Source organism: Lutra lutra, chromosome 9 (assembly GCF_902655055.1).
Source record: "Lutra lutra chromosome 9, mLutLut1.2, whole genome shotgun sequence".
NCBI classification, from domain to species: Eukaryota; Metazoa; Chordata; class Mammalia; order Carnivora; family Mustelidae; genus Lutra; species Lutra lutra.
In genome coordinates, this window is record NC_062286.1 from 31,897,743 (window position 1) to 31,914,195 (window position 16,453).

The 16,453-nt window shown below is 36.0% G+C and overlaps 1 protein-coding gene across 1 annotated transcript in view; it reads right to left on the bottom strand.

Moving 5' to 3' along the window:
* Nucleotides 1–16,453, bottom strand: part of SOS1 (SOS Ras/Rac guanine nucleotide exchange factor 1) — a 147,465-nt gene that overhangs the window by 71,546 nt on the left and 59,466 nt on the right. Inside the window, 4 exon segments of the mRNA XM_047746769.1 lie at nucleotides 2,258–2,467; nucleotides 3,788–3,952; nucleotides 5,829–5,960; nucleotides 14,179–14,304. Of these exon segments, the coding sequence (XP_047602725.1) occupies nucleotides 2,258–2,467; nucleotides 3,788–3,952; nucleotides 5,829–5,960; nucleotides 14,179–14,304 (633 nt within the window).

A 16,453-nucleotide genomic window follows, 5' to 3' on the forward strand; every position in this document is an offset into this window, starting at 1 on the left:
AAAAAAAAAAGAAGCCCAACACGGGACTTGATCCCAGAATCCTGGGATCACAACCCAAGACAAAAGCAGACGCTTAACCAACAGAGCTTACCCAGGCGTCCCCTTACTGTTGCTTTTTTAACTACTTCATTCCTTTTAATTCTGAGTAGTCTTCCTTTGTATGGACATACCACAATTTGTGTATTCATTTACCTGCTGATGGATATTTGGGTTGTTTCAAGTCTGGGCCATTACAAATAAAGCTGCCATGAACACTCGCAAACAAGTTTTGTGTGGACATGTTTTCATTTCTTCTGGGTAAAAACCTAGCTGTGGAATTGCTGGTAGAATGGCTAGTTTATATTTAATGTTACACAAAACAGCCGAACTCTTTTCCTAAGTATTTGTACTAGACAACATTCCCACAAGCAGTTGCTCCACATTCTTTTCAGCATTTGGTATTGTCAGTCTTTTTAATTACAGCCTTTCTATCTATTGAGTCTGTAATAATGTCTCATTGTGGTCTTAATTTGCATTTCCATAGGATACTGATGTTGAGCATCTTTCAATGTGTTTTTTGGCCACTGGTATAGCAAGTTTCATAAAATCTGTGAATTTTTTACCCACTTAAAAATATCAGGCTGTTATTCCAATTATTGAATTGTAAAAGTTCCTTTGTCAGGTATATGTATTACAAATAGCTTCTACCATTCTGTGGCTTTTTATTTTTATGGCAGTGTCTTTAGAAGAGCAAAAGTTTTTCATTTTATTGAAGTCCAATTCATTAATTTTTTATTATGGTTCTTGATTTTTGTGTCTTAAGAGATCTTTACCTATTCTTTACTCCTTTCTATTTTATTAATTTAAAAAAATCTCTTATTTATTTATTTGTCAGAGAGAGAAAGAGAGAGCATAAGAAGGGGGAGCGGCAGGCAGAGAGAAAAGCAGGCTCCCCACTGACCAAGGAGCCCAATGCAGGACTTGATCCCAGGATCCCAGGATCATGACCTGAGCCAAAGGCAGCCGCTTAACTAACCAAGCCACCCAGCATCCCCTACTCCTTTATTTTAAAAAATTTTATTTTTAAGTAATCTCTCTATGCAATGGGGGCTTAAACCCTGAGATCAAGAGTCACACTATCCACTGATTGAGCCAGCCAGGTGCTGCTTTGCTCCTTTATTTTTAAAAACAATTTTATTAAGGTAAAATTCACATAGAATATAACTCATCCATTTAAAATGAACAATTCAATTTTTTTTTTACTCTAAAGATTTGTGCAAATCATAAACCACTCCTGTAACTTTTTTTTTTAAGAGTTTATTTATTTATTTGACAGAGAGAGATCACAAGTAGGCAGAGTGGCAGGCAAAGAGAGAGTGAGGAGAAAGCAGGCTCTCTGTCAAGCAGAGAGCCCGATGCAGGACTCGATCCCAGGACCCTGAGATCATGACCTGAGCTGAAGGCAGAGGCTTAACCCACTGAGCCACCCAGGCGCCCTACTCCTGTAACTTCTAATGGCCATCCATGGAGTCCCAGTCTCAGCTTGAGCCCCAGTCTCAGCTTCTGCAGTAAGCACTACGTTTTTGACAGTCATCCATGGCTAGACTTCTAGGAATTACTAGATGTAACCCCCTTAGACAATCTCAGCTGTTTTCACCACTCAGTGCATTTCCCCAGGATTCAGTTAGGTTGGTTTGATTACTAGTGTAAGATCAGTGATCCCTTCTCTAATGCTCAACGTTACTGGCTCTCTCTTTTTGCTCCCCAAAATACTGTGGTCATACTCTATTATGGTAATTACCATACTATATTGTCATTTAATATTCAAGTTTACATTTCAGTCTTGACTAGCCTCCCAACTGAGGGAAGGAATGGTCTTATTTATCTCTGAATACCCACTGCTAAGGGCTACATGATGCCTAACAACATATATAGGCAGCATTAATGAAGTATTAGTTAAATGACTTAAATGAGTCAAATTAAACAAACATAAATCTTCCACCTTAACAAGAGGCTTTATTCCTTGGAGTACACAGAAGATTCTTTAAGTTTATTTGCATTTATAATTTAGTCTAGTTTATAATGTGTCCTCTAATTTTTGATGTTGAATTTACTGAACCTGTTGTGGCAACTCTGAGATCAGACACTATGAATTAAATTCCACAACTTAAAAAAAATTTGACAAGTTAGCAATCATGAACCACACAAATTCAAATTTGAGTGGTCATGTAAAATTAACAACACATGCAATGATATATGTGTACACAACAATACTTACATTAGCTGAAAACAATTTTGAATTGGAGACAAAGGGCTCTCTAAAAACTTTTATAATTAAATTTAGTTCCCTTATGTACTGTCGAATTTCTGCCATAAATGCTTTTACCAAATCATAGTAAGTTTGCTCTCCTGAGGTGGAAGGCTCTTCATCAGTTAAAGATAATATATTTATATCTTCTACATCTTGATGAAACATGTCCATTAATACCTAGAGAGTCAGAGAGATAAAACAAGTACAATAAAATATGAACCTATAGTTGAAGTTAAGCAGCATAAGTTGCTCTTTGAATACATTTCTTAAGTGATAAAAAACACAATAATCTCTTCTTGGCTCTATTGCTACTGCCTCCTCCATATCTTCTCTAAAACAGAATTCTCCATCTAATATCACAAACTGCCTCCTCCAAGTCCTCTATTAATACTAGTTTCTGTCTGTCTCTTGTTAATCTATTACTTCAAATTTGTTCCCAAATTCTGTTAGATTTCTCTCAGTCTCCTCTGTTTCATACCCTTGCCATTACCACCTCATTCCAGTGCCTCACCACCCTATCTCTGAATAATTCACAGTGTGCTAACTGGCCTCCTTGATTACAATTGTTGGAGACTGATCAAAACTAGTCCTTATTATTATTAAAGAAGTCTACTATCCAAAGAAGAAGTCTACTATTCAAAGAAGTCTACTATTATTACTCTTGCTAAACCTCATCTTTCCACTTCTGTAAATTGCTACATCATTATCCCTACAACACAATTAAATTATATTTTATCTTGGATTACTTTCTGCTTGTTTCACAAATAGAAGTTTCCCATCATCAACTCTGGAGCCTTTCTTTTCTACAAAATCATTTTTAGGAAATGAAAATATCAAGGCAATCTAGTAAATAAGTAAAAGCTTTAGAGTCAGATCTAGAGTCTAAGTCTAGGTTTTGAAACTTCTAAGAAATCCTGGACCAATTTCTTTATCTCTCTGAACTTCAGTTTCCCTTTTATAAGAGCATCTACCTTAGAGGGGTACCCTAAAGACCAAATGAGATAAATTTCATATACGCTCAACTTTCAATAACTGTTTGCTCTTAACATTATAATAAAACCAAACAAGTAGTATCTATAGATAGTTAAGTATTGTAATAAAACTCAAGAGTTTAGTATTTTTACATTTTCAAAATTTGTTTTAAAAAAATCCATAATTTTCTAAGTGTCCCAATCGAAATGATTTAAAGAATTTCACTAATAAGAGATAATTACTAGTATTACCCCTACTTGCATGAACACATGAAAGAAAACTGCCTGACATGTTTAAACAGTTTAGTACTATACATACATTTATATATGTGTGTGTGTGTGTGTGTGTATTATATATATAAAAAATATTCTATTTCCAGGAAGTGTTATCTTGAGTACTTGCTATTAGGTTACTGGAAATATACCCTAACACATAATATATAATTTTATTGTCTGAATAGTATGTTAGTATTCAATAAATCAGGAATAAAAATTTAAGAACAAAACATAGAGATCAGTATCTTACCTTATCAGCACACATTGCCACTTTAATATCCTGTTTTGTAATTTCATAATGCCGTATATTTCGTACATAATTCCCCACCAGCTTTAAAATGTCTGCAGAAATGTATTCTAATACTGCTACTATGTAAACAGAAACCTGGTGGTCAATTTTATAACCTAGGACCTCCTGAAAAATTAAAAGAAAAACGTGTTTAAAAATCATATACTACAAATTTGACACACTGATAAAAAATTTAAAAAAATATACAATTTAACTTAACTTTTTCTGAGGCCTGTGACTACCAACAACATTTAATTGTAAGTGGTTCATCTATGAATAATATACATACTGCTATTTGGAAATGTAAGCTAAGCAGGCAAGGCAAAATTACCCATGATCATGGAAAATACTTAAGTAGTACACATTACTAAATAGATCATCCTTAACCTAGGAAGGGAAGCTCCAATTTGGGGGAGGGGAAAAATGTTCACTTTACCTAATTCAGGATACCTGGAATTAACTATAACAAAAGATGTTTTTTCTTTATGCAGAACAAAAATTAAATTTTGTATTTTGTATTATTGGTATCTGGAAATATCTACAAGCCTTATACCTCTATTCTTCTTTCCAAAGGAACCTGGGATCCTAAAACCCTAAAAGCACATTCCTGGAATCTATAACTGTTTCTATGGGAAAAAAAAAAAAACAACAAAAAAAACAAGCTATGTTCTACTGAACAACAGTGGTTATTAAGAACATGTTAAATAGTATTATTAAACTTCAAAGAAAGTATGGGATTTTGTGGGGTCTACAGGAAAACAAATTCTATTTTCTAAACAATCCAATTAAAAAAAAACTTTGAAATAAGAAATTTAAGTTGAGGACAAGTGGCATTTACCTTTAAAGACATGTAAAAACTATTTAAATGGTTATAGTAATAAGAATGTATTAGTAAGTTGAAATGATATCCATAATTAGATCAAAAAATTCAGTTTATGATCATTATTTATAGAGCACGGACATACCTCAATTTGTTAATTTTCTTAAAATATAATTCAATATATGGCTAGTAAGACTCATGAAAAGAGAATTATAAAGAAGTGTGCAATTCCTAAGAGTTTAGTAATTTTCTCTAACTTGTACTTACTTCTTTAGACCAGTAAGATATAGGCAGATATTTCTATCCCAATAACCCAAGTACAAAACATAATCTTTTGACAGTCTTAAACATCATCCAAGTGTCGATCTTAAATCTTGGACAAGATCAAATAGACCTAAGTTCCCTAACATTATCACTTTGAGCCCTGTGAACCTGGACTAAAAGTCAATCAGTTTCTGCCTCGGGCACCTCTTCTACAAACTAGGGATGAGAATAGTAACTTTGTGGAGTAATAAAACTTAGAGATAATGTATACAAGCATTAGCATTTTGCTTGTATCACAGTAGACAGAAAATTATTGATATGAAAAGTATTAAGGTTTTAATTACTACAGTACCTATATTTTTGATGAGTTTGTTTGTTTTATTAAATAAATAGAAACAGCATTATTAGAGTTTCCAGCAATTATTCTTTCTATTAGGTCTGGAGAGATTCAGCTGACTGATTTAAATTAGGAGGAGGACTAGGTAGTTTAAGCAACCTTCAGAAAGTTTTTGTCCAAAGATTACACATAACCCTGTGGCAGACTCACAAAGATCCCTTACACATCTAATAATTTGAAGATTTATAGGGACATTTAGGTCTAACCAACAAGAAAGGAGTTTTATAGATTTTCTTTGAGGTTCTGGTAACACCTGTGATGAACAAAATTCACAATTATAACTTTTCTTAGTCTTTTCAATTTGCATATTTTTGTTGGTATGAAATTACTTTAAATCATGCTGCCCAACTTACAGTTTCCTATTATATCATCCCTCCCCATGACATGACTTCCTGGAAAAATTAAAATGAGAGAATTTTACTCTTCAATTCACTATCTTCCATAAAATATATTCTTAGTGCTTTAAAATCATGGGTTTTATTTTGCTTTTCAAAGGCAAGAAGGCAGTATTTCAGCTTTACCTTTAGTAAAGGATGAATTTTTTCTACTGGGAGAGATAAAGGGTTTCTTCGCTTCCTCTTTTCAATAGCCGATTGGGCATCAGCTATTGCCCACTTATCAATTGGATGAGGGAAACTTTTTTGAACACGTTCCTTGGAAAATAGGAAAATAACAACTAAGCAACAAATATATTAAATAGTGCTCTTCACTTACAATTTACTTTTAAAGTCAAAGAATCCCAAAAGCAGGCTTTTCACATATGGTATAATTTATAGTGCAAACATACTTAAGCTAAGAGAAAACTATAGCTGTCAATGTATTAGTATCTTACTTAGGCAATTAAGAGACTAAATATCCCTTGTATTATCTAGGGGGAAAATCACATTCTGAATTTCAGCTTCACTGTGATAGAGCTAATGACAAGAATGATTAGAATAACCACTGCTTATATAAAATCTCAAGGAACAAGACCTAAGTTCAATAAGCAAAGATCTAAATCCAATTTTCCTTCATTTGTTCTTTTAACAACAATCACAATCTCAAGTGGCATTTTGTACTTGAAATCTCTAAGAATTTTTTCTTTACTTTTTCATCATGCAAAAATACCTGACTTCAAAACTATTTGCACATCATGGAAATCAAGGATTTACATTGGTAACAGTAATTTTTATACACTGTAGCTCATCATTAGAGTTTGAATCCTTCAAAGATCATTAATTTTTAACAAAATACTTCATTTTAATTTCTACCTCTTATTTGGTTAGAATTTCCGCTGAAAGTGAAGGAACTCACATTAATATAAAAGCTGAAATTCCCTACTTTAATACATTAATGTAATTCATTTCAAACCATTCTCTCAAGTTTTAGAATTCCACTTTCAGGATACCATAGTTAAATCCAGCAGAGGTCGCTATTAACATAATTTAAACACATGTATATAACTAGAAGTATGTAAAAACTATTAAATAAAATTAAACATCACTGATTTTAAGTCTAAATAAAAACTTCTGTCAGTTGCTATTAAAGTGGACAATAAAAAGACTGCCATGTGATACTCTGGGGGAAAAATGTGGATCTAGGACACATTAAGAACAAATATCTATGTTTAAGGCTAAGTCAGCTACTAAACCTAAGAGGTGATTGTTTCAATTCTCATTAATGGAATTAAGAGGTGTATTGAAAGAAATTACTATACTTACACAAAAGTAGTTTAAAAACTTTTTGAAATGCCTAGCTGAAAACCTATCTGCCAGGACAGTATACCTTCATATAATACAGGCAATACAAAGGTCCAAAATATTGGGGCAAGTTTGGCAGGCAAAAAGGAGAAAAGGGAAGGGGGAAAGGGTGGAAAGGAACAACGAGAGCAAAAATTACTTTCCTTTTTCCCAGGAAATGACTTGCTAATCCAAAAATAACAATTAAGAGACTTAGGACTAACTTAACTATGGCTTCTAATTAAAATTTTCAGTGATGAGTTTCAAGTAATTAATTAAATGGGTAGAACCATAGTACAAACCTTACAATGGGATGGCCCTGTAGGTTGCTAATTTTTTTTTCCTCTTCCTCAACTCACAGTAAGAAATAATAAATTCTTAATACATTTTACATTACATCCTTAAACATCACACACATACTAAACTGGAACAAAGTTCATAAAACAGAACCTGCCCTAATATGCAATGCACTGATACTTTCTATTCATTTCAAAAACGTTAGTTGGGCAATGCACTGAAGTGATTTTATGACTGACTAATGGGTCATAACCTACAGTCTTAAAAAGCACTGATGTACAGAGGTAAAAGAAAAGCAGAAGAGAAGCTGAACTCAATATGACAATTCTAAATATACTGCACATGTGTTTGGGGGAAAAGAAGTCATTGGTGGAATTACAGAAGCAACACAACGGCAATCCCTTCCCATCTCAGTTTTATTCACCTAGTTCCAAGTTTATCTATTGTTTTGAGAAAGAAGGGGAAAGAAAATCAGAAATGATAAAAGAGAAGGCAAGAAAGAGAAAATATTACTGAAGAAAAATGTATTTTAAACTTACTTAGGAGGTAACAAACAGGGTCAGAATGTATGGAAAAAGACTGGCAAGAGTTTAAAAAAAAAGTGGCTTGTCAAGTTTGAAAGAATTACTTTATCTCTTATAGTGGCATAAAATTTAATAGAGCAAAATAAATTTTTATGATTATTTTACATATTTTAAATGTTTTTTAAAAAGCCAAGGAGGAATGATCAATGAAAGAGTCATGAATTAGAATTCTATTACTCTGAGACTTTAAGATTAATAATTTCATGTGTTTGAAATGAGAAATTCCATCTTCATTAATATCTAGTGGCTTTGGGAAAAATCTGAGGTACAGAGCTAGGTTTGAGATTCTGCGGTCTCTTATTCGTAGAATCCTGTCTTTTCCTTTACAAAATAAAAGGGTCTAAATAGATATCCTTGTAAATCACTTCCAATACAAATATTCTAGGACCTGTGAAAATTCCCACTCACGTACTTCAGTGCAAATATTCAGACCTGCAAGTACTTTTGAAGTCCTTTTAATAGTAATAAAGGCTTACTATGGGAGAATTTGGGGAAGGGATCCTAGAAAGGTAAAAATATAGAGAAATTATTTGGGAAATCGAAATGTTAATAGAACATTATTAGAAATTATAAGGATTCTTTAGGATGTGAAGGAAGAGAAGTTAACAAAAAAATGAATGGAAAAGTAAAACAAACTTTTTAAATTTTAGAATATAGCTCATAGGGAAAAAAAAAAACCTAATTAGCCCAAGAAAGCCTGAATTAAATGAGAAGAAAAATGCATCAGTGCCGTAAGAAATGAAAGTTGGTTAAATACAGGACACAAAAGCCAGGAAGGAAAAGAGGGAAATTATTGACACATAGAAATCAGTCTAGCTAACCAGAGAGAAAGAGGGAAAGAACAAGTGCAATTACGAAAGGATGAGACCTAAAAAATTAAAGGAAAAAAAAATTAAATAAAAGATACTTTACCAGGCACATGGAAAAAATACTATTATTTTTTACTTCTATTTTTAAAAAAGGTTAAATATAGAAAATGCAGAGGGAGCATAAACCAGACTGGAGCAATTTTATACCTATCTCCTAAAAATAAACTATTTTGAAAAGACAGAAACAAATAATACATACCCCTCCTCTACATTACCAGAGCACTCGTATAAATGCTTCTTTATTCATCCTGAACACCGCCTGACAGATAGATACTCAAATACTGGTGGCATGAATTTTGGCTACATCAATAAAATGAAATCCCTTTCCTTTGGACTATGATAGTTCACAGTCTATGATTATCTGTAGTACAATTTACCAAACTCTTAATTAATATAAACTAGATTATAAATACGTCTATAATCCATCAGTTTTCAAGCACTTTTGAAGTATTTATTTTCCTAAAACTATAGGGCAACTAAAACTCACTTTTAGTCTATTAAAACAAATCCCCAGGGTGCCTGGGTGGTAAGCCTCTGCCTTCAGCTCAGGTCATGATCCCAGGGTTCTGGGATCGAGCCCTGCATCGAGCTCTCTGCACAGCAGGGAGTCTGCTTGCCCCTCTCTCTCTCTTTGCCTGCCTCTGCCTACTTGTGATTTCTCTCTCTCTCTCTCTGTCAAAAAAAAAAAAAACAAAACAAAAAAAAAACCACACAAACAACCCACAAATCCCCTTGAGGCCAAATATCAAGCAAGAATTGCTATTCTACTCTGAATTATGTTCATACTTTAAGCAAAATGTATTCTTTAGAAAGATTAAAAATTTATATGTTGCACTAATTCAGACTGATCTATTTTTTTTAAGTGTAGTTTTTAATATGGCCCTCAAATTTTTATGGTTTTTTTTTTAAGATTTTTATTTATTTATTTGACAGAGAGAGATCACAAGTAGGCAGAGAGGCAGGCAGAGAGAGAAGGAAGCAGGCTCCCCGCTGAGCAGAAAGCCCAATGCGGGGCTCAAACCCAGGACCTGGGATCATGACCCGAGCCGAAGGCAGCGGCTTAACCCACTGAGCCACCCAGGCGCCCCTGGTTTTTTTTTTTTTTTTAAGATTTCATCCATTTACTTGACAGACAGAGATCACAAGCAGGCAGATAGGCAGAGAGAGAGGAGGAAGCAGGCTCCCTGCCGAGCAGAGAGCCCAGATGCAGGGCTCGATCCCAGGACCCTGGGACCACGACCCGAGCTGAAGGCAGAGGCCCCAACCCACTGAGCCACCCAGGCGCCCCTGGCCCTCAAATTTTTAAAAAAATTTTGATGAATTCTCTCTTACCTCAAAATTTATTTGAAGGGCTTATAAAATTCATGGCCCTTATTATTTTAGAAGAAAGCTCTGTAAATGTATTAAAGAAATAAATATTAAAGAAATAAAAATCCTAATGAATGAGAAAAATGAAAACTATTTCTGATAAAAGAATCTAAGACACCATTATATTCACTTAAATATTGCTGCATATTCATATTCCTTCGAAATAACCCTCCAGGAATGGCACAAGAGTATTTGACTCTTGAATGGAAAAGACCCAGGTTTCCACTTTTTAAAAAAATCTATTCTACAATTCTGAGGGTTGTCTAACATATAAAATAAGGAGAATAATAACTACTCTACAGGGTCTTGTAAAGACATAAATATGTACTAACAGTATCCTGAAATTACAATGCCTATTACACAACTGACTGCTATTCCGTCTGATTCTATTATTGTCATATATTCTCTTCCCGACCATTCCCAATCCCAAAGCCAGCTCACTAGTATATCACATGGCTACGTCTATCTTAAGGGTCCAGATTAAGTGCTTAAAAATAACAAGAAAGGGGATAGGGTAAACATATATCTTCAATATCTCAGAAGTTTTCTGAGTATTAAGAAGCTATGAAACATCCTTTATTATTTAGAGTCTTGAGGACCTACAACATATTGGTTAAATCTGCACAAGTAAAAAGACAGAGACTCAGTAATTTTCAAGAATTCATGGAGCTCTCCTTCAATATTGGGAAATTATATATTAGTTTGTACATTAACTAAAAGGAGGAAATTAGATAAACACAGGTATACAGTACAAGACATCTAGAAAGAGCTGAATTTGAGTTTGTTATGTAATCAAACCAGGAAATTCCTGGAATGGCATCTAACATCAGAAGGATAAGCAAGATGAGATCTGTAGCCCTATTCTAATACAGTAGGCACAAAGTTGGGTGCTGCATATTATAAATACTGCGACAGAACCTAATTAGGATCCAAAAGAGCAACTGGAACTGGAATTGATCATGAAAAGAGTCAGGCAACCAGTTCTATTCAACATCTACTCTGAATCCCAATGTAATTAAATGCTTACAGGAAATCATGAATACAAGATAGCTGACCTCATAACAGGGAAAAATGGGATAACAATGCATGAAACCTACTTTGAATTACTTAAGAAATTAAAGTGAATTATTATTCTGTTGTACACAATCTTTTCTATATCCACAACACCCGTAATACAATGTATTTAAATATCTCTTTGCTTCAGCGGAAAATCTGGATCTCCCCTGAAGACGTCTAGAGCAAAAACTGCCCTTGTCCCAAAACCCTCTTGACGGTAAGTTTAACATCTTTTCCACTCCCCAAGCTGTTTCTGGGTCATGTAAAATCTTGCCATCATCCTGTGTGACTTTATCATCTATATTAAGGACATATAAAATACCCTGACCTCTTAATTCCTTGAATACCTCATCTTGGGGAACTTGGCTTCTAGCCCAGCTGCCATGATATGGCCACATCCTGCTTTGTAACTGTGTTACTGAGGAAATCTTAAGTTCCAACAACTTTGTCTCTGATCCCAATCTATCCTTTTAATTCTCTCACTCAGGTATTCTAGTGTTATCAGTTCTCTGACCTTATTGGGAAATCCAGTACCCTAGTTCCCTGTGTGTTTTTTTCCAGTTTACTTGCCCTCTCCCGGCAGAATGGCTGAGTTGGAATGTACATCCAAATGCTTAGACTTTCTGGGTTAGAGTCTTGGCTTCACTACTTATTAGCTGTGACCTTGGGCAACAGCAATTTATTTAACCTCCCTGTGCTTCAGTTTCCACATTTATTCATTCAACATGTATTTCCTGAGTGCCTTCTCAGTGCCAGACATTGTTCTAGGTGCTAGGAACTCAGCAGTCAGCAAGGAAAGTAACCTTGGAGTTTACATTCTAGTAAGGGGGAAAAAACAGCACCATCTTCATGGGGTTATTAAAAACTGAATAAGGGATGTCTGGGTGGCTCAGTCGGTTAAGCTGCTGTCTTTGGCTCAGGTCATGATCCCAGGATCCTGGGATCAAGTCCCATGTGGGACTCCTTGCTCAGTGGGGAGCGGCTACTCTCTCTGCCTCCGCCTGCCACTCCGCCTGCTCGTGCTCACACACTCTCTCTCTCTCTCTCTCTAACAAATAAATAAATAAATAAAAATCTTTTTAAAAAATAATAAATTTAAAAAAAAAAACTTTAAATAAGGGTGTCTGGGTGACTCAGTTGGTTAGGCGACTGCCTTCGGCTCAGGTCATGATCCTGGAGTCCCGGGATCAAGTCCCCACATCAGGCTCCCTGGTCGGTGGGGAGTCTGTTTCTCCCTCTGACCTGTGCCCTCTCATGCTCTCTCCTATTCTCTCTCTCTCTCTCTCCCAAATAAGTAAGTAAATTAATAAATTAAAAAAAAAACCAAACCAACTTTAAATAAAACACAGATCATAGAAGTGTTTAGAACAGTGCATGATGGGCGCCTGGGTGGCTCAGTGGGTTAAGCCGCTGCCTTCGGCTCAGGTCATGATCTCGGAGTCCTGGGATCGAGTCCCGCATCGGGCTCTCTGCTCAGCAGGGAGCCTGCTTCCTCCTGTCTCTCTGCCTGCCTCTCTGCCTGCTTGTGATCTCTGCCAAATAAATAAATAAAATCTTTAAAAAAAAAAAAAAAAAAAAGAACAGTGCATGATACTATAGCAAGCACTCATATAGCAGCCATTATTATATTTCACCTTTTTTTCCTCTCCAGTTTGGGTTTTGTGATCCTCTTTTCAGAAATTTCTCATTGGATATGCCCAAATAGCAACCCCTCAGCCCCCTGGGGAATGAAGCAGGGCCTGGGGTATTTAGATATATCTCCTACCCAGCCACTGTGTGTGATAAAATCTTTGTTACAATCTTATGTGTGTTGTGTTCTGAAAGCTTATGAGGCACTGCTATTATCAATTTGCCCCATTCCCTGGCCTACTGTTCCATCGTCTACCCACCATGGTGAAATACCATTCAACTCAACTACCTTTCCTGTGCCCACGTTTGAGTACTGCAAAAGATATGTCAGAGAAACCCAAAGATTTGTACCAGTATACATTCAAGGTTATTAAAGTCAAATGATCCTCATCATTACCAGAATATTTTGTATTTCCAGTTCTATCTCCCATTTTTCTGTAGTTGGAACCTTCAAACCTTCTTTCTTTTTTTCTCAGACTTATAACTCCTTCATTTGCCTCTCATGGGAAGCTAATCCATAAGCCCCAACACCTACGTGATTAGCTTGCTCCTTTTATGGTTTCCCACATACCCTTTATGCATGGCATATCACATAATGTTATTACCCATATTCCCATCTGTATTTCCTCCAAACCAGAAACCCTAAAAGGACAGGGGCCATGTCATCTTGGTAAGAGACTAAAAAACTTCTAGATTTTTATGTTTCCTTCTCCTTCCAATTGGTGGGAAGAGTTCACTTACTATCTAAAATACATGTGAAGTATCAAGTGACGATCAAGAGTTCAACTGATACATTTTTTTAAACTTAAGTAGGATTTGACCTTAAGTAAATTAAAAATTTAAGTAAATTAAGTTTTAAAATTTAGTTTAAGTGGGGCTTGAACTCACAACTCTGAGATTTAAGACCTGAGCTGAAATCAAAAGTCAGACACTTGATCAAATGAACCACCTAGGCACCCCTAAATGAAATGTTTCTTTAAAGACAGTTGGCTTTAAAAACAAAAGAAACACTTGAGCATATTCCACTCTTAAAGCTATGTGTGTGTATAAAATTCTTGCATCAAGAAGTAGTGTTTGGAGGTCAAAAAAGTTCTTTCCAGAAGAAAAGAAAATCATGGAATAATAGGACAGCTAAAACATACACAAGTTATCATATACCTAATACAAAGTTAGAATAAATCCAGTCTTCATTTTTTTAATACCACGTATAAATTTTGTGAATTTGAAGATCAAACTCTTTCACTGGTATTAGAATAAGTACACAGATTAGATGTGTGTGTGTGTGTGTGTGTGTGTGTGTGCGTGTACGTGTGTGTTTATGAAGTAAATACAAGGCAAAATTTAACATACCTCTACATCTGAAGCACTTCGGGGCTGAGCTTGGCATAGCATATTTAATAACTGCAAAATTAATTCTTCAACATATTGAAGAGCATCATCACTAGACTCAAGAGTCGGATGAACTTGCCCCTGGACCTATGAACAAAGAGCAAAGTAATTAAAATGTAGATTTGTACTCAAGAACATGATCTGGCTTCCAAGTACAGATCTAGATGTCATGATCCACAAGTCTGGAGCTCTCAACCTTTTTCCCAGCCACATACATCATATATGCTTTAACATGCCCCTGGAGACTCTGATACCTAACTGCAAATTTCAATATGTTTTTTTTTTTTTCTTAAACCACACTTACCCTGAAGTGTGGGAGTGCAGAGAGGGTGGGAGAGGCTAAGCTGGGAATAAAAGATGCAGTTTATATGGTTTCCATCAAGAACCAGTGGTGGTTAGAACATTTACTCAATATACTCCTTGGGCAAAATTGACCTCCCATGGTTCTCTGGCCTTTGTTTCACTCTCTTTTCCCTACTAAATGATAAAATCCAACAGGGGCTTTCTTTGATTCACCAATGTAACACCAGCACCTAGCACTGTGCAGGACACACAATACAAATTTGATAAATGCTTGCTGAATACAAAGTCACCTTATATCAAAGGACACAAAATGGTCACTTTGACAATCTGTGACTGTCTGCTTTAGGAAGGTAACTTGGTGGTCACTCATTCATAAATGCCTAATAATCTTTTTTGGGGTATTTTTAAAATTAAAATATAATGTATTATTTGTTTCAGGGGTACAGGTCTGTGATTCATCAGTCTTACACAATTCACAGCACTCACGACAGCATATGCCCTCCCCAAAGTCCATCACTCCGCCACCCCGTCCCTCCCACCCTCCTCACTCCAGCAGCCCTCAGTTTTATTCCTGAGATTGAGTCTCTTATGGTTTGTCTCTCTCTCTGGTTTCACCTTGTTTCATTTTTCCCTCCCTTCTGCTAGGATCCTCTGTCTTGTTTCTCAAATTCCTCGTATCACTGAGATCATAAGATAACTGCCTTTCTCTGATTGACTTATTTTGCTTAGCATAATACCCTCTAGTTCCATCCACATTGCAAATGGCAAGATTTGACTTTTTGATGGCTGCATAATATTCCATTGGGTCTATGTATACACGTGTACACACACACACACACACACACACACACACACACACACACACCCCACATCTTCTTTATCCATTCATCTGTTGATGGACATCTAGGCTCTTTCCATAGTTTGGCTATTGTGGACAATACCTAATAATCTTTACTTTCATTTTCCTCAACCATTTCTTTAGAACCCATCAGGCCAACAGCCTCTGTAGAACTCACATTTTAATAACCAGCATGATAGTGTTTACTTGCGTCCTTTGCCACTTCACTATGGGTCGCAACTATTCCTTACTTTTATTTATATTTTTAGATTCTACTTATGCATTTGAGAGAGAGAGACAGCATAAATACAAGCAGGAGTGGCTGGCAGAGGGAAAGGAAGAAGTAGACTCTCGACTGAGCAGGGAGCCCCACATGGAGCTCAATCCCAGGACCCTGGAATCATCACCTGAGCCAAAGGCAGATGCTTAACCGACTGAGCCATCCAGGCGCCCCTATTCCCTACTCTTAAAAATGGCAGAAACTGGGTTGCTCAGTGGGTTAAGCCTCTGCCTTTGGCTCAGGTCATGATCTCAGGGTCCTGGGATCGAGTCCTGCATCGGGCTCTCTACTCAGCAGGGAGTCTGCTTCCTCCTCTCTCTCTCTGCCTGCCTCTCTGCCTACTTGTGATCTCTGTCACATAAATAAATAAAATCTTTTTTAAAAAAATGGCAGAAAAATCAGTTCCAGGAGACAGACAATGTATGTTTTAAAATATGTTCAACTTTAGAACAGCGGCAGAGCCTTCTTTGAAGGAAAGTGCACAGTACTCGCTGGCCAAGAGCATGTAGTATGGTCTGTCCTACTACATTTCATCAGCAGACAGGGTATGACAGCGTCAGTGTAGGGGGACTATTTAATAGACAGTATACTACATAATGAATTTCTGAAATGTATGTTAAACATACACAGAGGACTGCCTGGGTGGCTCAGTCAGATAAACATCTGATTTGTGATTTTGGCTCAGGTCATGATCTCATGTGTTGAGAGATCAAGCCCTACATCAGGTTCTGCACTCAGTGGGGCGTCTGCTTGGGATTGCCTCTCTTCCTCTGCCCCTCCCCCACTTGTGTGCACTCACGTACTCTCTCAAATAA